The sequence below is a fragment of the Saccopteryx leptura genome, chromosome 3 (assembly GCF_036850995.1).
Source record: "Saccopteryx leptura isolate mSacLep1 chromosome 3, mSacLep1_pri_phased_curated, whole genome shotgun sequence".
Classification (NCBI taxonomy): domain Eukaryota; kingdom Metazoa; phylum Chordata; class Mammalia; order Chiroptera; family Emballonuridae; genus Saccopteryx; species Saccopteryx leptura.
The window spans coordinates 120,440,865-120,461,949 of NC_089505.1; the positions used below are offsets into that span (position 1 = coordinate 120,440,865).

Genomic DNA, 21,085 nt, shown 5'->3' on the forward strand with positions numbered 1-21,085 from the left:
AGGTTGCACTGTAGCCGCTGTGTCAACAACCACCAGGTCAGGCCACCCCCTGATGGTTCAGACTGCACCTCAGACCTGGCTCAATGGAACCATAGCACTGATAAGCGGGGGCTCAGGGATGAGGTACTCCAGGCTGCCTGGGATGCTGCCTCCACTGCCATCACTTTCGTCTTCCATCAGCGTTCCCATGAGGAGCAGCAGGGCCTCCGCTGATAACCAACTACTCTGGGTGTAGCGATTAAGAGGGAGGAGACAGGGAAAGGGCTTCCTATCCCATAGGGCCCTGCTGAATTTTGTTCTCTGAGAGAAAAATCATCAAGAAGGGCTGCATGATGTTTGCCCAAAATTTATTTTATAAGAAAAACTTTTGGTTAAAAAAAAGAAAGGAATAAAGGTATGAAAGGGACTGAGGCCTGGGAGCAGCATGGTGAGCCCAGCAGAGAAGAGGCCTGGTAGTGGGCACTCCTACACTTCTCTAAAGCTTGGGTACCTGCTTGAGGTGGCAAAGCAGGAACCTTGGGGCAGGGAGTGGGGGGCTGTCCTCAGTGACTGATAACCACATTAACCTGGCCCAGGGTTTTTAGGTCACTGAATAAGGGGCCCAAAAAGCTCTAAACCCAATTCTGGAATGCCTCTGCTGGGCCCCATCAAGGCTCCAGAACCTCAGTACAAGGGAAGAAGGAAAATAGAGGAAAAAAAGGTGGCAGAAAGAGAAAGATAGAATTGGTGGGAGTTCTGGGCAGCCCATGCTTCAGCCCCTGCAAGCTGATGGTACTGAACATGGGCCAGTGAGGCATGGGCCCCATCACATGGTGCTGACATAATCTGCGAAGGCCTGGGATGAGTCCCACGAGTCGCTGACCACGTGGCAGGTAGCCCGGAGCCGCCGGATAGCTTCTCTGGCTGTGACTGCATCCTGGTCCAGCCAATTCTGGAAGAGGCGCAGATGACCAAAGGCTCCACGGCCCCAGCGCTCCAGCCGCTTGGCAAATTCCAAGAGCCCATCTGGCTTGATGCAGTTGGAACTGGTAGGGGTGAGATGGATTAGACCCCCAAGAAACCATTATCCCTGGTCTGTGCTCCTGCAGCTCTATCCCTTGGCTCCCAGCCCCCAATATGTACCTGATATCCAGCTGACAGAGAGAAGAGGATGAATCCTCTGAGAAAACATCTGCCAGGGCCAGCAGGCCAGCATTCCCTGGAGAGAAGGGGACAAATGCTGGTAATGACCAAGAATAGGGAATAAGGGCATCCTAGCTTATTTCTGGCTAGGGAGAAGCCCAGCCTTCTGAAGTCCCAGCACACAACTATATTCAAACCCCCATGTTTCCGGTTGCGAGGACTATGCCTTTACCCACTGAGCTCTAGGTCAAAGGACTGGATCCTTCCCCCTTTCCCTCTCCATTCCCAGGGCCCTGCCCCTACCCAGGCGGTTCCCTGGCAGCCGGAGGCCCTTCAATGTGGAGTTGCCCTTCATAGCAGCAACCATCTCAGGCAGAAATTGGGCCGGGCGCTTCTCAAACAGACGGCAGAAGGAGAAGGTAATCTCTATCAGAAGAAATTAGAATAAATTCTGATGGCTGTATTAGGACTGGTGTTGCCCCTCCTGTCCCAGCTGGCCTTAGCAAGGGGTGTGGTCATTTTATAGAGGCCCCAAAAAGAGGGAGGAATTTGTCTAAGACCCCCAGCCAAGGCTAAAACTAAATTGGGACTCAAACCAGAGATTAAGCCTACATGTTCACTGTAGGGAGGTTTTCTGCACGGACAATTCTCTATTACTTTATTCTTTTCCCTCATGTATTGACTGCCGTCCTAGCAGAGCTGGGGACTAGAGACAAGTCTGTAAGGGGAGCCTTACAGTTCATTTATCCCTTCCCACTACCATCATTTCTCTCACCCACTGAAAGGTAAAAGCTTTTGGGTGAGGTGCTCTAATGGAAGAATTTCTGATGTGTAGTACAGGAATAGTTAAATTTGGGGTCTTTTTTTTTTTATTTAATTTACTCATTTTAGAGAGGAGAGAGAGAGAACGGGGGTGGGGGGGGTGGCCAGGAAGCATCAACTCCCATATGTGCCTTGACCAGACAAGTGCAGGGTTTTGAACCGGTGACCTCAGCATTCCAGGTTGGCGCTTTATCCACTGCGCCACCACAGGTCAGGCTAAATTTGGGATCTTTTAAAAGGAAGGTCATTTAGGTTCTATAATCATTTTATAGTCTAAGGCCAAAAGACATAAGGCCAAAGGAAAAAAAAAACAGTGGCTCACTCTGTGAGACTGGCAGAGACTCAATAAGAACTCAGGAATACCCCAGGTTCTGGATGAAAAATTTACCTTGAAGAGTCAGGTTCTGCAGCAAAAAGAGCACTTCGCTCTGACAGTCAGCCAGATTCATGTCGTGAAAGCTCAGTCTCTTCAAGGCTAGGTTGTAATCTAGATGGTGGCAGAAGCCATGGGCCTTATTAGTTTTTCCAAAGAACAAGGCAAGGGCCCCTCCTACCCTCCTCTCTTCTCAGTTCTAGCTGGGTCTTACTTACCTTTGAGTGTCTGCAACACAAGCCCAAAATCCTGGGGAGAGGCAAAGGTGGCGCTATCCAGTGACAGCTGCTGCAGAGAACCTGAGGCCTTCAGTACAGAGCAGAGCAGTGGGGCTGGCTGGGCTCCCCGTGGAAATCCCATCTCCAGCTGTTCCAGGCAGTTTTCTGGGTATGGTATGGAGAGTAGATTCCAGTTGGCCATCTCTACTTCACTCTCATAGCAGGTCCTATTCTGTCCTTAGGGGATTCACTAAGAAAGTCATGTCTACTTGTCTGAATGCTTATACTATATGCTAGGTGTTAATGCTAGGTTCTGAGAATAGAGCACCAAATATGAAATTTGGTCCTTACCTTTATGGATGTTTTAGTCCAGGAAGATTAGACCGCTTGGACAAGCAAATAAAGTATGCAGAGTGGTGGGACAGGAGAAATTCAGGGAGCATATAGTAGGGGGACCTAATCTAGTCTACCAGTTCTGTTCTTGGTTCAGAACCCTTTGGATGTTGATATGCCATGGTCACTTCTTGCTAGGCTTGTGGTCTCAGCCCTGTTCAGCCTTGGTTATCTTTAAGAGTCACAGGATAAAGGGAACAGATTCCAGATAAGCCAGGAATGCGTGGTGGCACATCTAAATTAGAAATTCTCTTGGCCCTGGCCGGTTGGCTCAGTGGTAGAGCGTCGGCCTGGCGTGTGGGAGTCCCGGGTTCGATTCCCGGCCAGGGCACACAGGAGAAGTGCCCATCTGCTTCTCCACCCCTCCCCCTCTCCTTCCTCTCTGTCTCTCTTTTCCCCTCCTGCAGCCAAGGCTCCATTGGTGTGAGGTTGGCCCGGGCGCTGAGGATGGTTCTGTGGCCTCTGCCTCAGGTGCTAGAATGGCTCTGGTCACAACAGAGCAACGCCCCAGGTGCTAGAATGGCTCTGGTTGCAACAGAGCAACGCCCCATCTGTCTGACTGCCTCCCCGTTTCCAACTTCAGAAAAATACAAAAAAAAAAAGAAATTTTCCCGCCTTTCCCACACAAATGAACCTGCACATTTGTGTGGAGACACACACACACACACACACACACACACACACAACTTCACCTGGTATCTCTTCATCCCCAATTATGTGGCTAGGGGGCCCTGCATTCCCTGGCACAGCAGGGTTGTCCCTTTGGCTGGGGTGGTCAACACGAATAGAGAGGACCCGCAGCAGGGGCAGGGCTCGCACAATGGCACGTGTCAGCTCCAGGATGGGCAGTGGTGAGAACAGGTCACTGAGATGCAGGGCTCGGAGGCGGCATCCAGCCTGGCCTGACAGGGCCCGCAGGCTGTCCAGCAGACGGAAGATGTTAGAGCCCAGGCCTATGGTAGGGAAGAGGCACAGGGAGTGTCAGCAAGGATAACTTCAGAGACAACTCCAAATATTTCTATTAATAACTATCAAATCTCAAGCTTTAGATCAAGTTCCTTAAAATAATTGTCTCAAGTTTTCATCCATTGTCTTGCTTTTTTTCCTCAGGTTACCAGCAAACTGAAGTCTACTGCCTGGGCTATGCCTTCAGGCATCAGTCAGGGCTGAGTCACAAAACAAGATAGGATGCGGTGGGGCAGCATGTAGCTGCCAGCTGTAATGACAGACCCAGAAAGCAGCAGAGATCTCTGGAATTTTTGTATAGGTCATGGGGAACCTCTGAAAACTGAGGGGAGTGACAGTGATCCAATAGGGAATACTTTAAAAGATTCATTGGGTGGGAATGGGGCAGAAAAGGATAATCACATTCCAGAGAAGGGAGCAGGAACCAGGTTAGGAAAGTTACTTACAGCCACAAAGCAAATATCTACTCCCTTATCTCCAATTGGTTTCATTCGTTCAACTAAATCTTACCCAGCACTTAGTAAATAAGGGTGTTTTTCTGTTGTTGTTTTTTTTGTTTTGGATATACAGAAATGAGCAAAAAATGTTGTTCCTCCCTAATATAGTCTGCTAACAAAAAAACGATAAAAACTGGGTAAGTAGAGTATTGTGGAAGTACAAAGGATGGCACTTATATCAATAAAGGCCTTACAGCTGAGTCCTAAAGAACATAAAGGAGCCTGACCAGGCAGTGGCGCAGTGGATAGACCATCAGACTCGGACGGGGAGGACCCAGGTTTGAAACCCTGAGGTCGCCAGCTTGAGCAAAGGGTTACTCACTCTGCTGGAGCCCCGCGATCAAGGTACATATAAGAAAGCAATCAATGAACAACTAAAGTGCCAAAACGAAGAACTGATGCTTCTCATCTCCCTTCCCATCTGTCTGTCCCTATCTATTCCTCTCTGACTCTCAAAACAAACAAAAAAAAAACCCCCAAAACATAAAGAAGATAGGCTAAAGGGAGGAAAAAGAGTGAGTGTGGCAGAGAACCTAGCACATATAAGACCTAAATTAAAAAGAGTGGCAGGTTCTAAGAACTGAAAAAAGTGGATGGTGTTAAAGTATGAGAGGGTAAAATGTTCAGAATATTACTTTAGAGGTAAGCAGGGATGAAAACATGAATGACCCTGTAAGCAAAATTAAGATGTATGGGCCCTGACTGAGTAGTTCAGTTAAAGTGTCCTGATACACCAAGGTTACACAGGAGAATCAACCAATGAATGCATAAATGCGTGGAACAACAAATCAATATTTCCCTCCAAAAATGCATGGTGACAGTAAACCACTGGAGTTTTTTTAAATGAACAAATGACATTTGCATTTTTAAGAAAGATGCTTGGGCTTCAGTGTACCCAAAGGATTGTGTGGTGAGTATGCACTCAGGAGGAACTACTGAAGTAATAGCTGGAATTAAGGATGTGAAGAGAAATGAACTTGAGAGAGATTGTAAAGGTAGGACCTGGTAACCAAATATATTTGAAGCAGGAAGCAATCTAGGTTTCTCTTTGGGCAACTAAGTCACTTGTGATGTCATTGAGAAGAAACTGTCATTGAGAGGAAGATATATTCAGGTTTGGGAGCTTGTGTTTTACCAAGTGATATCGAGTAATCAGCAGGATAAATAGGTCTGGAATTTAGGAGAAAGACCTGGGCTTCTGTCATACAAGGTGGTGAGTGGGGGGTGGTCTTTGAAACCAAGGGAATGGAGAAAACTGTCCAGGAAGTATATAAAGCAGGAGAGCTCTGAGGATTGAACATTGAGATAAATGTCTAGAGAGAAAAAAGATTTTGAAAAAGTAGAAATGAGTATTTCATGAGGAAGATTACTTAATAGCAAATGCTGCTGAGAACTAATGTGAGGACTGAAAAGCATATTGAACTTAGCAACAAGGAGGATGTTGATGACCAATATAGTAGTGGATATGCAAGACTGGAATGGGCTGTGAGAGAACACAGGTGACTTAAGGTTATCTGTGAAGGGCAGGAAACAATAGTTGATATGGGCTAGACTAGAGAGAGGTGGTGGTAGATTTTGGATGTCTAATTCAAATTAAGGTTTATATTTTGGTTGGGGAGAGAGGAGAGAAGGGAGGCAACATTAGATAGTGGTTTAAAAGCATGTACTCTGGAGCCAGGTTTTGTGGGTTTAATTACTGGCCCTACAATTTACTAATTAAGTATCCTGGGCAAGTCAACACCTCAAGAGTTGTAAGGATTAAATCAGTTAACAGAATGAGACTACCTAAAATAGGCCTGACATACTAAGTAGTTCATAAGAGCTCTTAATACTGAGGCATTTAAGTCCAAAGCACAGAAAAGTTAGCCTTAGGATAGTGATTTCTTCCATTGTGTTGAAGAAGGAAAGGATGAAAGCAGATTTAGGAGTTTATAGGCTGGTTAATAAGTTGGAGTTTGTGTGTGATGGCTTCTATTTTCTCTCGAAGTAAATTCATCTGCTTAGGAAGAACGGTTTGGAAATGGAAGAGTAGGAATGGGAACTGATGTTGCAAACACGGGATTTGCCTAAGGCTGGTGAATGAATGTATAGTAGCATCAATCTGCACAGTTGTGTGAATTTCTCTAGCAGTGCTCCACAACCTAGGCAGATTGCTGGATTTAGAGTTGAAAGTTTGGCTTGCTGAGCACAACCAGGTAGGAAAGAACTGCTTTGCATGTTACTGGTCTGATGAAACGCTCCAGACTCAGCCCTGGCTGGGCTTGCACTCACTGTACTCGCGCCAGCCCTTGGGCTGCCTACTGTCTCTAATAATGTACTCCTACTTCAGGTTCTCAGTATGCCTCAGGAGCCCTTCCCCAACTAGAAAGCAAGCCCGTAGACTTCATGTTCTTCCCTGGTACTGACAGCCTGCCACACTTGTGTGCCATCTGCCTCACGGAGGCAGGCAGGGCCACAACTCAGCTTCCTGATCATACCTCTTGTACCCCTCCACAGGTTGGGCTTACAGGTGGTGCTGCTGGGAGACCCAACCCCTGCTCTTAAGGGCACTCACCATTATAGGATAGTGTGAGGCTCTCCAGAGACACCCAGGAGCTCAGCAGGTGGCACAGTGTCAGAGCAGCCTCTGTGGAGAGTGGAACTGTGAACAGCTCCAGGGTGGAAATGCTGCGGAATCGTTGGGAGGCCTCCAGTGCTGGGAGCCCTAGGCAGTTGGGATCTGACCCATCCAAAGCTCCGCAAGCCACTTCCCCAATCTCCATCTCTTCCCCATCCTCCTTCTCACCAGCCACAATGAAAACAAAGTCATACAGGTCTTCCGACTCTGCACCAGACCCCTGACGAGTGCGAGCACCCTTCTTCCCTGTGGCTCGCTTAAAACGCTTTAGGGGTTTAGGCTGTGGGGCTGAGCTAGCGGGAGCCCTTTTGGGTGCGGATGTGGAAGAAGAGGGAGAAGCAGAGGAGGTGGTTGGAGCAGAGGGTGGCCGCTTGGTGCCAGCAGCCTCATGGGAAGTGGCTGGAGGTTGCAGCTCCCTCTTAGGGTCTATCCCGCCTGCTCTCAAGCTCTCTTGTGTGCTCCGGCGTGTTACGCGAGCGGTAGGTGCAGCTCTGGTTATCTGCTTGGCTTCGCTCTTCCGACGGGAAGCCATCAGGGCTGCAGCACATCGCTCAGCAGCATCCCTGCGAGGCCGGCGTGAGCCCAGCAGGAGGGACCCTTCATCTCGGGATGGGGCCCGGCCTCGGGAGGCCTCTCCACAGAGGCGGCAGGGCGGGCCACCAGGGCCTGGCTGCCAGAAGCCAGCACTCATGGTGAGGATAAGGATGAAAAGGGCTGACTCAGGCACAGGCCAGGAGTACAGCGACACCTGGCTGACTGCCCCATGGTGAATAAGCTGATGTAACAGCTGCCGAAGTGACTGCTGAGCAGCCACATCAGAGAACAGCAGGTGGCGGAATTTGAGGGTGTGCAGGGAACTGGCCAGGGTTTCCAGAACCCTTCGATTGGGCTCAGCCACCAGCTCAGTTGCACCCTGCAGCATGTTGCAGATGGTGAGCTGCCGAACATGGCGGGAGCTATGCAGAAGAGGTGAGAAGCGCTGGTCACAAAGACGCCTGTCAGAAGACACATCAATGGTTCCACGCAGAACATGGGAAAAAAAGGCCTCCATAAACTTGGCTCGCCAACACGTCACACTCTGAAAGCAGAGAACATGCCAGACAGCTGTGATACTAAGAGTGCCACCCACGGAACTATCATAATAGTTTCCTCCCAATAGTTAACTATTGTGCCAGGCAACACTCTAAATTATACAAGTTCATTTTGTCCTCATATCTTTGGGGCATGTATTACTATAAGGCAGATATCATTTTACAGATAAAACGAAGGCATAAAAGTTATTACCTGTGACTACACAGGTAAGGGGCAGAATGAAGATTTGAGCCCAGAAAATTAAGTTTTAGAGGTCATTACCAAAGTGTCTCAAGTCATTCAATCCTGTAAATTCTTCCATGTTCCCAACTTTCCATTTTTATACTACCACCTTTGTTCAGAAACCACCTCACACCTGATTTCATTAGCTTCCTGACTGCTGTCTGTCCCTTTTCCCTCCCATTCCAAATTTGAACAAGTGCACTGGATTTATCTTGTAAAAGACCTGATTACATTAGTCTGCTTTGTGGGGGGTTTTTGGGGAGGTACATTCTGCATTAAAACCCCCAATGTCGCCTGACCAGGCAGTGGTGCAGTGGATAGAGCGTCAGACTGGGATGCGGAAGGACCCAGGTTTGAGACCACGAGGTCACCAGCTTGAGCGTGGGCTCATCTGGTTTGAGCAAAAGCTCACCAGGTCGCTGGCTCGAGCAAGGGGTTACTCAGTCTGCTGAAGGCCCACAGTCAAGGCACATAAGAGAAAGCAATCAATGAACAATAAAGGTGTCGCAATGCCCAACGAGAAATTAATGATTGATGCTTCTCATCTCTCCGTTCCTGTCTGTCTGTCCCTGTCTAGCCTTCTCTCTGACTCTGTCTCTGGGAAAAAGAACAAAACACAAAACCCCAATGTCTTCCCACTAATCTAGGGTTAATATGAAGCTCCTCACCTTGGCAGGGAAAGCCCTCCACAATATAACCTCTGCCTATCTCAGAAATGCTATTTCTCACACCTTTGCTCCATGAATGCTTTACTCTGGCCAACTGATCACCTAACTGACCCAAACTTGCCTTCTGTGTCCTTTCCTATATTTGCTCTCCATGCCAAACCAAAGGTAATGTTTCATCCTCTGAGACTGTTTGTCTCTCTGTACCCCCCTTTTCACCCTCCCCCTGCTCCTCTTCTGTTGGGACTACTCAGGTCTTAGACTTTGTTCTCATGGTGTTGAGTCTATCTGCCTGTGTACGTCTTCTCCCAAACAGAAATTACTGCAAGGCAGGGACCAAATCTTAGATTTCTTTGGTTTTATTTTCAAGGCTAAAGTTATTTGATGGATATGAGACTTTGCCAGACTTCTGATACATTTAGAACTTGAGTGCAAGTGGTTTTGAAACTTTGGTGCATATCAGAATTTGCTCTGGGACTTCCCAAAATTCACACACCAGAGGAAGAAAATCATACACCAGGTACCCAGACTTGGAGGTTCTATTATGTTACATCTGAGGTAAAGTCCATGTATTGTTTTTTGTAAACCTCCCCCAAATTATTCTGATGTATATCAGTAATTAAGAATTATTGCTACCTACCCCAAAAGGACACCCTGAGCAAAGGCCTCCCTAAGTCACCATTCTCTCCTAAGGTGCAGTAGAAAGATTGCTGACCTTGATACAGGTGTCAGCTTTGCTACTATAATCTGGACCTTTCTGAACCTCTCCACCTGTAAAACCTGCTTCATGGGTTTGTTGTGAAGATCAATCAAGGCAGTAAAAGTTTTGTAAACTGTAAAATACAAAATGTTACTTCTGTTGCTGCTGCCAATTAGCTAAGATGGGGCAATGTGAAATGGACTTGATGGAGGCAGAGCCTGTTAAGCAGGGTACTTATTCACCTTGAAGCAAAAATATGGGGAGGGGGGGTCCTGAGGGTTTCCCAAGGCTAAAGTAAAACATTTTGGTACTTATCCTGCCTCCATGCATTCCCTCATGCCAGAGTGACCCTCAATCTATATCTGAGGTTACTGGCAGGGGCTGGGTTCCTATTATTTTCAGGTGTCATTGCCTTTGCCCTCACTATTCTCCAAGACTTCCTGCTGTAGTAATAATTAGAAATGACTTCATCACACTTGAGATAACTGCATGGCAACAAGAGAAGGAGCTCTCTCAGCAGCAGCAGTGTGGGAGCATGAAAAAATACCTGGCAACCAAATCTTAACTCGGCCTTGAACAGAAGTACAGGGAGTATTCCTGAATCCAAATCCTAGCTCACTCTAGCACTTGACACATTTGCTGGCCTACACTCACACTCTTGGAAAACACTGGTAGGTAACCCTAGCAAAGCTTCAACTTCACAAATGAGATAGACAGCTAGTGTAGATCTGGACCTAAAATACGGACAAAGATGTGAACCAAAATATTGTGGCAGTTTCTGATCATGAGACGTGGGATATGTACTTTAGGTAACTAAATACTGGGCTTTTTCAGACATTGCATTGGTTGATGAAGACAATAGAAGAGATCTCTGAAATTGGAACACCCAACCATGATAAATGCAGTGATAGCAGTATGACATAGCGGTTAGGAGCATGCACTCCAGAGCCAGACTGCCTCGCCTTGAATCCTAGGTCTGCCCATCATAAACTAACCTTAGGCAAGTCATTTCACCTTTCTGTCTCAGTTGTACCATCTGTAAAGTCAGGAAGATATACCTACATCACAGAGTTGTGAGGATTAAATGAGTAATAAAGTTAGTTATGACAACTCAGCGGCTTATTCATGCATGAGCAGACAGCAGTTCACAGCATGTTATTCCATCACTACTTTTTAGAAAAATCTAGGCTAAAACTTCAAAGCTGAAAAGCACCTGAGTTCTAGTCCAAGCCACTCATTTTGTGGAATTGTATACTAGAGCTCAGACAACGCAAAGTGATTTAAATACTTCCTTTTTAGTGATGGGGAAATGCACCACCAAAGAGGTGAAATGACATTTGCCTCCAACATAAATAATCCTTGGCCTATTCACAAAGGGCTGGCAACTCGGGCTTTGGTAGGGGAGGACGAAGTATGTGTGTACAAGCTAAGGAGTGCAAAATATGTTCTTGTACTGAACTGTTAACAGCCAGCAAATGTTCATAAACTGTTGCCCATTGTTGCTTTTCTGATAATAGAAATATTGTTTGTGGAATTAAAAAGCAAATAAAATATGTGCAAACTAACCCTCTGGAGTATACATATATGTATACGTGAATAGCTTTGCATGTTTTTATAACATTGAGACAATTCAGAAGTTTCAAAGGCTAGTTTTTCTTAACATAGCACCATATCTGCCTGGCCTGGGGGTGATGCAATGGATGGAGTGTTAGCCTGGGACACTAAGGACTCAGGTTCAAAATCTCGAGGTCGCCAGCCTGAGCATGGGCTCATCTGGCTTGAATGCAGGCTCACCAGTTTGAGTATAGGACCACAGACATGACCCCATAGTCACCAGCTTGAGCCCAAAGGTCATTAGCTTGAAGCCCAGGGTCACTACCTTGAGCCCTATACCACTGTCTTGAGCAGGGGGGTCACTGGCTCAGCTGTAGCCCCCCAGTCAGGGCACGTATGAGAAAGCAATAATGAACAACTAAAGTGCCACACTACAAGTCTTTTTTTTTTTAAGTCAGAGAGAGGGATAGACAGGGACAGACAGACAGAAATGGAGAGAGATGAGAAGCGTCAATCATCAGTTTTTCGTTGCACGTTGCGCCATCTTAGTTGTTCATTGATTGCTTTCTCATATGTGCCTTGACCACGGGCCTTCAGACCGAGTAATCCCTTGCTCAAGCCAGCGACCTTGGATCCAAGCTGGTGAGCTTTTTGCTCAAACCAGATTAGCCCGAGCTCAAGCTGGTGACCTCGGGGGTCTTGAACCTGGGTCCTTCCGCATCCCAGTCCAATGCTCTATCCACTGCGCCACCGCCTGGTCAGGCCACACTACAAGTTGATTCTTCTCATCTGTCTCCCTTCCTGTCTGCCTGCCCCCCACCTCTCTAAAAAACAAAAACAAAACATTATAGTACCATATCGTTAAACATTTTTACCATCATATATTTAAGTATTTTTAGAATATGACTTTAATATTTTGAAAATAGGATGTACTGTATTTAATAATTTCTGTATTACTGAGTATTTAAATTGTTTCTAGCTTTCTGATATTAAACTTTGCTGTAATGAACATCTGGAAATAAATTGTCATAAGTATCTCAATTTCTATATACTATAAATTCTAAGAAGTAGAATTTCTAGTCAAAGTATTTGACTGTTTTAAAGACTCTTGACAATTATTACCAGATTGCCCACTAAGAAAGTTGTAACATTTCTGCTCCCACCAATAGCATATTAAAATGCAAGTTTTAGCCACCCCGGAATTACCTTTTAAAACAAAACTAAAAACAAGACTTTATAAGAAATACAATTTAACTTTTCCATTTTTTATTACTGAGATTGAACATTTTTCACTTTATTGGAGATTTTTATTTTGTGACTTGTCCAAATCTTCACTCATTTTATTTCACTGGGACCTTTGTCTTATTTTCCATATCCCTTTGTTTCACAATTGTTACAATCATTCTTTCCCAGTTTATATACCTTTTTAAATTGTATTTATAGTATTGGCATTTTATAAGATGCCCATATTTTCTTATTTGGTCCTTCCCATTTAATAATTAGCATGCTCCATCCTGAGATTAGATAATCAGTAACATTTTTTTCTTTTTTTAGTTATTTTGTGCTTTTACTTTTTACAATTTAATCTTTAATCCATATAGAAATTATTTGAGTATATTATAAAGTGAAGCTCTAACTTTATTTTTTTTCCAAATGATTAACCAACTACTAGAGAAGCATTTATTGAATAATTCTTCAATTCCATATTGCTTCATCTCCAGAATATCTATAGTATATTACAGATCTCTTAATACACACTAGTAGTACTACACAGAAATACTATTGCTTTATAAGCAGTCAGGAACTATGTCTAACTTGTTCATCACTGTATCCCTAGAACCTAGCATAGTGCCTGGAACTAAGCAGTTATTCAATAAGTGTTTTTGAATCATGAACGAAGTGAAGATTACTGTAATGCAAAAGTGGGAAGCAGAGGAAGAGACCCTCTAGAATGAATATACTCCAAGTCAGAACCTCTGTCTGAGTGACTGTTAGGTCGCCAAGCCTGAGATTTCCTAAATTTCTGAAATGCTCTCAGACAAGAAAACAAGATAACAAATAGACATTCTTTTTCAGCAAGCTTGAGCTAATGTTGGAAAAAAAGCTTTCTCCAAAAGAGAATACAATATCACTGGCTAGTCAACCATACTGCTTGGAAAACACTGGGACAAAGTGAATCTCATATTTCTTGAAAGGTTGCAGGAAGCAGTTACTGTTTTCTAATAATTCTTGCATTCAATTCTCTTCCTAATAAGGCGTAACTCCTGTATATAATGCCTAAGGATTTTGTTGGGCCTGAGTGTTATCACACTGAAATCCAGGGGACGTGTCTAGATTTGGAAGTGAAAGGCTGAAGGATACCAAGCTGAATGTTATTGAACTCAGTGCATCCCAGAAATGCAATCTCCAGTTCCTGATAAGAGCTTGTTTTCTTGTCATTTGGCCTCATTCACCATACAAATCCCAGGTCAAATACTCCTTCCTAGAAATGGCTTTCTTACTCCCCTTTCCCTTAGCTTCCTTGCTACTCTCTATCATGCTACTTAGCCTACCATACATGACGTATTTGTTCACAGATTTCCCCATTAACCTGATAGATACTCAAGATTAGGAAGTGTGTCTGTACTTCCAATATCTAGCAAAAGACCTGGTATGTGGTAAGCTTTAGTAAATGTTTATTGAACTCAGTCTGTCCTGTCACCTAATTATGGAGCAGCAAAAGAAATTCTGTTTAAATGAGAGCTACAGTGAATTATATCTTAACCAATAAAGAATCTCAGGGTTAAAAGGAGCTTTGCCCTGGTCGGGTAGCTAAGTTGGTTAGATCATCATCCTGATATGCCAAGGTTGTGGGTTCAATTCCTGGTCAGGGCACATACAAGAACCAACCAATGAATGCATAAATGAGTGGAACAACAAATCAATGTTTCTCTCTCTCATATCAATAAATTAAAAAAAATTAAAATAAAAAGGAGCCCTAAAACTCATCTGGTTCAATCTTTCTTACCATGCTGAATTTTCTCTGCAATACCCTTGTGTCAAGTCATTATCCAGGTTCTATTTGAACACTTAAAGATGGGAAGCTTAATTACCTCTGGAATGAGTTTGTTTCATCAACAATAAGCTCAGAGTTTAAAAGTTCTACATTCAGTTTAGCAAAATTTATCTTCCTTTAGCTTTCACCCAGAACAAGTCTATTAATCCCTCTTTCATGGATAATCATTCAAATATTTTAGAACAGTTCATGTTCCTCATGTCTTCTCTTTTTTTCAGGAAATACACCTCCAGTCTTCCAAATGTGACTCACATGATGTGGCTTTGACTTCTTTCTCCATACTCCAGGAGTAGCCTGACCACTGCAGAGCCAGGAAGGTCTATCATCCCCCTTGTCCTTCGGCCTATATTATAGTTACATTAGTTCACACAGCTCAGGGTACAGTCTTTATATGAGTGGTTTTAGCACATTATTGACTAAAACCCCTTAATTTTTTAATACAAGCTGCTGCTAAGCCAGACCTCCTCCACCCCCTACTACAAGGTCATACAATTGGAATGTTTTAGACTCATGTGAAGAGTTGAATAATCCTGCCAAATTACATCTTAAGTTGACCATTGTTCCAGCCCTGTTAAGACCTTTATGAATCTGGGTTTTGCCATCCATTGTGTTTTACTACCTCTCCCTGTTTTGTGTCCCCTGCAAATAGGGTGAGCAACCAAGTCAGTGACAAATGCCAAATGCTAAAGCACCTTATGATAAGCCATCAGAGCCCTCCTTCCAAAGTCACTCCATCCCTACCCCTGCACTTTACCCAGACCCAACTTATGTTAGTGTGCTATTCCTGCTTTCACTGTGCAAAGTCAGGCCAGAGTTTCTATCCGGTGCCTTAACTTACTTCCAGACTGGAAGGCCTTGTCTTCATCAGCTCATCCCATAGTCGGCGCCAGATGGCCTGAGTGGAGAGGCCTGTCGGAAGAAATATCACATTTACTTGGCTGCTCCTTGGTCATCATGTATGAATTATATCAGCCTTTTAATGTTGTCCTCTCGGTTCAGAAGAGCAACATGGCAAGTGGTAAAGAGAACTGGCTCTAACAACAGACTGCCTGGGTTTAAATATCAGCAAACCACACTCAAGCTGTGTGACCCTGGGCAAGTCACTTAACTTTTCTGTACCTCAGTTTCCTTATCTGCAAAATGTAGTTAATAATAGGTATTTCATATAATTGTTTTAAAGATTAAATAAGTTTCTTCAGGTAAAGTGCCTAGACAGTGCTTGGCACATCAGGATTAATTAGATAAATGTTAGTTCTTAATAGATGTGTCCAATGAGGGGTTTGGGAGACAACTTGGTAAAAGAGAAAAACTAAGATTCAGAAGATATGGGCTGTAGTCTGATTTTGCTATTAATTGTGGTGTTACTGTGGTTTTACTTTTATTAGTATAATCGGAGTCATATACTTGTTTTGTGTTTTATAGGACACTGTGAGGGATCAGATAAGAAAATAGGTGTGAAGGTACTTTCTGAAAAACATGAAGTTCTATGCAGGTATAAGGTATAATATTTACCTGAAGACAATTATGATACCTTGTTTATAATCACTGACTGAGAAAGAGAGAGAAAGGCACTCACCTTTCTTGAGGGCAGTTTCCTCAATCCTCTCCAAGTAATATATATTGAGCAGAGGTAAGATGCTTTGAAGTATTGGGCCTGGGAGGGCTACAAAAACCAAAACACAAAATTTACTTTTTTCTTCCAGGAGTCCAAGCATTATTTATCCTATTTGGAAAAAATAGAAAACTGGACCTCTCATTTGACAAATGGAACCTGTAGAAGCTAACCTAAGTCTAATTCAAACTCTGGTCCACTTACCTTCAGTCATTTAGTTGACAGCTGGAATTTCAGGACCATACACATCTACAAGAGTGAATCTCACAAAGCAAGCTGATATACTTATTTAGGAGTTGGTCAGTTCACTTCTGCCCAAGCATAATGAACCATTCTGCATTTAAAAAGTCCTACTGAGCCTGACCAGGTGGTGGCGCAGTGAATAGAGTGTTGGACTGGGATGCGGAGGACCCAGGTTCGAGACCCCCAGGTTACCAGCTTGAGCTCGGGCTCATCTGGCTTGAGCAAAGCTCACCAGCTTGGACCCAAGGTCAATGGCTTCAGCAAGGGATTACTTGGTCTGCTGTAGCCCTACAGTCAAGGCACATATGAGAAAGCAATCAATGAACTCGCAAAGAAAAACTGATAATTGATGCTTCTCATCTCTCTCGGTTCCTGTCTGTCTGTCCCTATCTATCCCTTTCTCTGGCTCTGTCTCTGTTAAAAAAAAAAAAAGTCCTACTGAATAGTGATTTTAAAAAGTCCCTCATAATCTGGGCCCTGCTAACTTCTCCAGCTCCCTGCTTTGCTTCCTACACTTAAGCCACTCTAAACTACTTTTTCTCATTTATCTAATGCGTGAGGCTGCTTTCTGCCTCTGTGCATGAGATTCACTTTGTTTTTAATTATTTTTATTTATTCATTTTAGAGGAGAGAGAGAGAGAGAGAGAAGGAGGGGAGAAGCAGGAAGCGTCAACTCCCATATGTGCCTTGACCGGGCAAGCCCAGGGTTTTGAACCCATGACCTCAGCATTCCAGGTCGACGCTTGATCCACTGCGCCACCATAGGTCAGGCCATGAGATTCACTTTGTTATGCTATACTCTCCACCAGGAATTTCTTTGCAACTTTCAGCATAACAACTACTCATCTTTCAGGTATCACATGCCCTTTATTAGGCCTTTCCTGAATTCCCTTCCCATTCTTCTAACTCGGCTACTTAAATTCTTTGGGCACCCATTATACTCAGAACTAGTACTTTCTTACAAAGAATAGAAATAATTAGGCTCTATACTCAAAATTCAATATATCTGAAAAACAAAACCTGCTTGCTGACTTCCCTAGATCTGAGACACATTACTGTACTGTGGCTAAATGGTTTGGTCTCTAGAGTTGCATAAAACTGGTGAAATCCTCATTGTACCACTTAATTGTGAATCTTTGGGCAAATTAACATCTTTAAACCTAAATCTCCTCTATTTTAAAATGGAGATAGTAATTACTACCTCATAACATTGTTGTGAAATTGAAGATCATGCTTGCAATCTTTTAAGACTATGCTTGACCATAATAATCTCAATAAATATTGGCGATTACTGTTTTCTTTTTAATTTTATTTATTGATTTTAGAGAGAGAGACACACACACATTGATTTGTTGTTTCACTTATTTATGCATTCATTGGTTGATTCTTGTGTGTTCCCTGACTGGGGATCGAACCCGCAACCTTGACATATGGGGGTGATGGCTCTAACCAAATGAGGTACTTGGCCAGGGATCAATTATTATTCTTATCCTGTCAATAGCATTTCTGTCCAGTCATAAATAAGTTTAAAATCTTGGAGTATACTATATCTAAGAAAGATCTTTTAAAAGTTCCATTCCAGTATTTCCTTTTATATTTATTTGTGGAATGACTTCTGCTATCCAAGAGTCTAGTATCAATATACTTGCTGAATGAAAGCACTACTTCCCTATGTTATTACACTAATGTAGGCTCTCTATTGCATTTAAGATAAAGGCCAACTTGCCTGACCTGTGGTGGTGCAGTGGACAAAGCATAGACCTGGAATGCTGAGGTCACCAGTTCAAAACCCTGGGCTTGCCCAGTCAAAGCACCAAGAGAAACAACTATTATGAGTTGGTGCTTCCCATTCCTTTCCCCAACCCCGCCTTCCTCCCTCTCTCCCTCTTCCTCTCTCTCTCCTCTCTCTAAACTCAATAAATAAGGCCTGACCTGTGGTGGCGCAGTGGATAAAGTGTCGACCTGGAACACTGAGGTCGCTGGTTCAAAACCCTGGGCTTGCCTGGTCAAGACACATATGGGAGTTGATTCTTCCTGCTCCTCCCTCCCTTCTCTCTCTCCCCTCTCTAAAATAAATAAATAAATTAAAAAAATAAATATAAAAAAGTCGAACTCCATATACTGGTATTTAAGGCTAACACATCTATTCTACTTATGTTTCCTCACTGTATCCTTTCCTGATGTCTCTACTTTCTCTTCCTCTCCCTACACAAAACAAAATCATTCCACTACCTCCAGGAAGCCTTTCCTGGCTGTTAGCCCACATTGAGACCTTCCTCCAAAATAGCACTGCTTAGCAGGCCTCTTACTTGGCTTTTCTAAGAAGCCTAACTTGATTCAGCTTTTCCTGTGTGACTGTTTACCTGGGTTAGGCCCATAGGCCCTCTTCCTCTTCTGTCCCTTCAGTCTGCTCTCCTCTGTTTAGCCATCCCCTCAGACACAGGGATTCTCATCCCCTATTATCCACAAACTCTTCTTTTCTCTATTCTTCTTAAGCTAGACTCTTCCTTGCTTCTTTCCAGCCTACACCTTTAATGCTTCCACTTCCAACCTGGGGCCACCACACCCAGTCCTCTTTCCTCCTAGCCAGATGTAGCATCCTACAAGCTGGGGGCTGACACAGCCAGAGCCTGTCTGCCTTATTCCCCAGTCCCCAGGACTCTCCTGAGCCCAGCTCCACTGAGACTTTTCTCCTATTCCCCATAGGTCAGCCTGACCCTTAGCTGTTGGCACAGAGGCTCCACAATCCCCTCCCCCACCCAGGCCTGAGGTATTCTACCAGTTTTTCCCACGACATAAAGACATAGGCCTCTCAGGATGGGTGCCCCATCCCCACCCCACCAAGGGCCTTCCCACATCCCTAGGCCTCCCGAACTACTCTCCACAGTCTTGGGGCTTATTCCCGGAGGCCCAACCCCCCAAACTCCTGGGCTTTTTCTCCACATCCCTCCTCCTGGTGCAACCCAAAACCCTATCCCAAGACCTTAAGCCCTCATTCCTGACCTTACCAGGCCCTTCTTCCTGGCAAAGACACCAGCACTCCGGAGGCCTTCTCTAGAACCCCACCCTATTATCTCCAAGGCCTAGGGCCTCCTCTCTCACCACCCCTCCCCCTTCCCTAGGCCCTGGGCCTGGCCTGTGATGTCCTCACCCAACTTCAGACCTGGCCTCGGGACCCCACCCCCTCACACCACCAGTCTGTCAGGCCCAAGGCTTCCCTTGTCCCTTGTGTGGGCAGGCCTGTCCCCCAGAGGCCCTCACTTTCCTCTCCTTCATTCTCACTATTAGTCCTCAAGACACCGACCCCAATTTTCCTCCTCAGCGGCCAGGCTGCGCCCGGGGGTACTCACCCCACTGCCCGGCCTCCTCGCGCCCATCGGGCTTGCAGGCCTCCTCTCCTCCGTTAACCGGCTCACCACGGGCCTCCCCGGCCCACCGGCTAGGCTGTTCGTTTCACTCTCCGCAGCTCCTCATCCCAGTGCCCCAGGCCGCCAGCCTCTGCTGCTCAGCCTGGGCGCCCTCCATCCAAGCCGGGCCCGTGGGTCCCCGCGGCTCTCGGGCCTGGGGCCTCCTTTCACTCCCACTCGGACCAGGGCCTCCTAGCGGCGATGCGCCCCCTCCCACTCCGGGATCCCCGGGCCTTGGCCCCGCCTGGGGCCTCCTTGGCCCTTCCCGCCTGTCCGTCATTCGAGCCTCCCTGGATTGCTGACCCGCTCCGGGCCTGCCTTCACCCGCTCTCGGGCCCTTCCTCGCCACTCAGGCCAATCCGAGCGGCTGCGGGCACTCTCTGCCTTGCCCGTCAGTTCGTCGCTCAGTCAGCTTGGCACCCAAGGCCCGGGTCGTCAGTTCGCCTCCCTTCAGCCCCGGGCCGTCAGACAGGCCTCGGAACCCCAAGCCTTTCGGCCTCTCCCCCTGCCCCATCCCTCGCTCTCCAATCCAGTGGGGTACCCTCTCCCATCTGTTTGGTCTCCGGGGTCTCGGCATCCGTGAGTGTCAGGTAGATACCAGAGGCCCCGCGCCGTCAGTCCGGCTGCGTGGCCCCGGGCCTGGCTGGCCTCCTTGCCTTAGGCCGGGCCTCCCAACTCGGCCCCCGCCCCCAAACAGCAAGGCCATCACTGCCCATCGGCTCGACATCCGAGCCACCCCAGCCCGGTCCAGCCCGAGTGTCAGTTCGGTGCCCACGGCGCCGTCCGTCAGTCCAGCCTCTGTCTTCCACGCCCTGCCGGCTTCGCCTCAGTCCGGGCCTCCTGGCCCCGACCCCCGCGCCCCCCAGCCGGGCCGCGATGCGGGTCCACCTGCCGGTTTGGTCCCCGTCTTTACTCTGCCTAGCCTGGTCAGCCACGGAATTCATGCTCCGACCAGACGGTCTAGCTTCCAGTGCTCCGGGCTGGGCCTTGCCCCGGGCCTCCCGGCCTCGCCCCCCGCGCCCCCCGGCCGCTGGGCCGCCCCCGCTCGTTGCCCGAGGTAGCCCCTCACCCCGCGACTTACCCCACACTCCGCTCTCCAGAACCCCCATATGGGCGCTCACCGCCCGCCCGCACAGCTCGAACAGGGCGGGGGGAGCGCTGGGGCCCGAGGCCGAGCTCTTCGCTGGCGCCGCCTCCCGGGACGTGGCCTCCATGGTCGTTGCCGCCGCTACCTCACAGAACCAGCAACTCCGGGCGCGCCAGGCCTCGGGCGCCGCCATCTTGGGGAGGTGCGCGAGCCCGGGGAGTGGCAGGCGCGGACCGCCATCTTGAAAAGGTCAGCAGTTAGGACGGTTTCATCAAGGATTTGGGTAAGAATGGAAATTTCACTAAAGGAATAACGAATAAATATGCATACTTCCAAAGTTTCTTAGAACGTTGTATTTTAAATAAATGTTTATATCAACATATTTGGGTATTGTGTGACTAAGAGGGCATTTCTTGGTAAATCCTTTTCATGGGCAAATA

The 21,085-nt window shown here is 46.3% G+C and overlaps 2 protein-coding genes across 4 annotated transcripts in view; one reads left to right on the plus strand and one right to left on the minus strand.

Moving 5' to 3' along the window:
* Positions 1-596, plus strand: part of RAD54L (RAD54 like) — a 29,096-nt gene extending 28,500 nt beyond the window's left edge. For both annotated transcript variants that reach the window (XM_066376125.1, XM_066376126.1), the window contains one exon: positions 3-596. In XM_066376125.1, the coding sequence (XP_066232222.1) occupies positions 3-213 (211 nt within the window). In that variant the 3' untranslated portion in view covers positions 214-596. The remainder of the gene's footprint in view (positions 1-2) is intronic.
* On the minus strand, positions 331-20,873 carry LRRC41 (leucine rich repeat containing 41). 2 transcript variants are annotated; one of them, XM_066376122.1, is made up of 10 exons: positions 20,640-20,873; positions 15,873-15,959; positions 15,135-15,205; positions 6,946-8,086; positions 3,621-3,881; positions 2,536-2,700; positions 2,333-2,431; positions 1,426-1,548; positions 1,123-1,198; positions 331-1,025 (listed from the first exon to the last, which is right to left on the minus strand). In XM_066376122.1, the coding sequence occupies exons 1-10, from the start codon at positions 20,836-20,838 to the stop codon at positions 806-808; spliced, it is 2,442 nt and encodes an 813-aa protein (XP_066232219.1). In that variant the 5' UTR covers positions 20,839-20,873; the 3' UTR covers positions 331-805. The 2 variants fall into 2 exon arrangements, with proteins under 2 accessions (XP_066232219.1, XP_066232221.1); XM_066376124.1 differs by lacking the exon at positions 20,640-20,873 and adding an exon at positions 19,502-19,750.
* Positions 20,874-21,085: the final 212 nt, after the last annotated feature.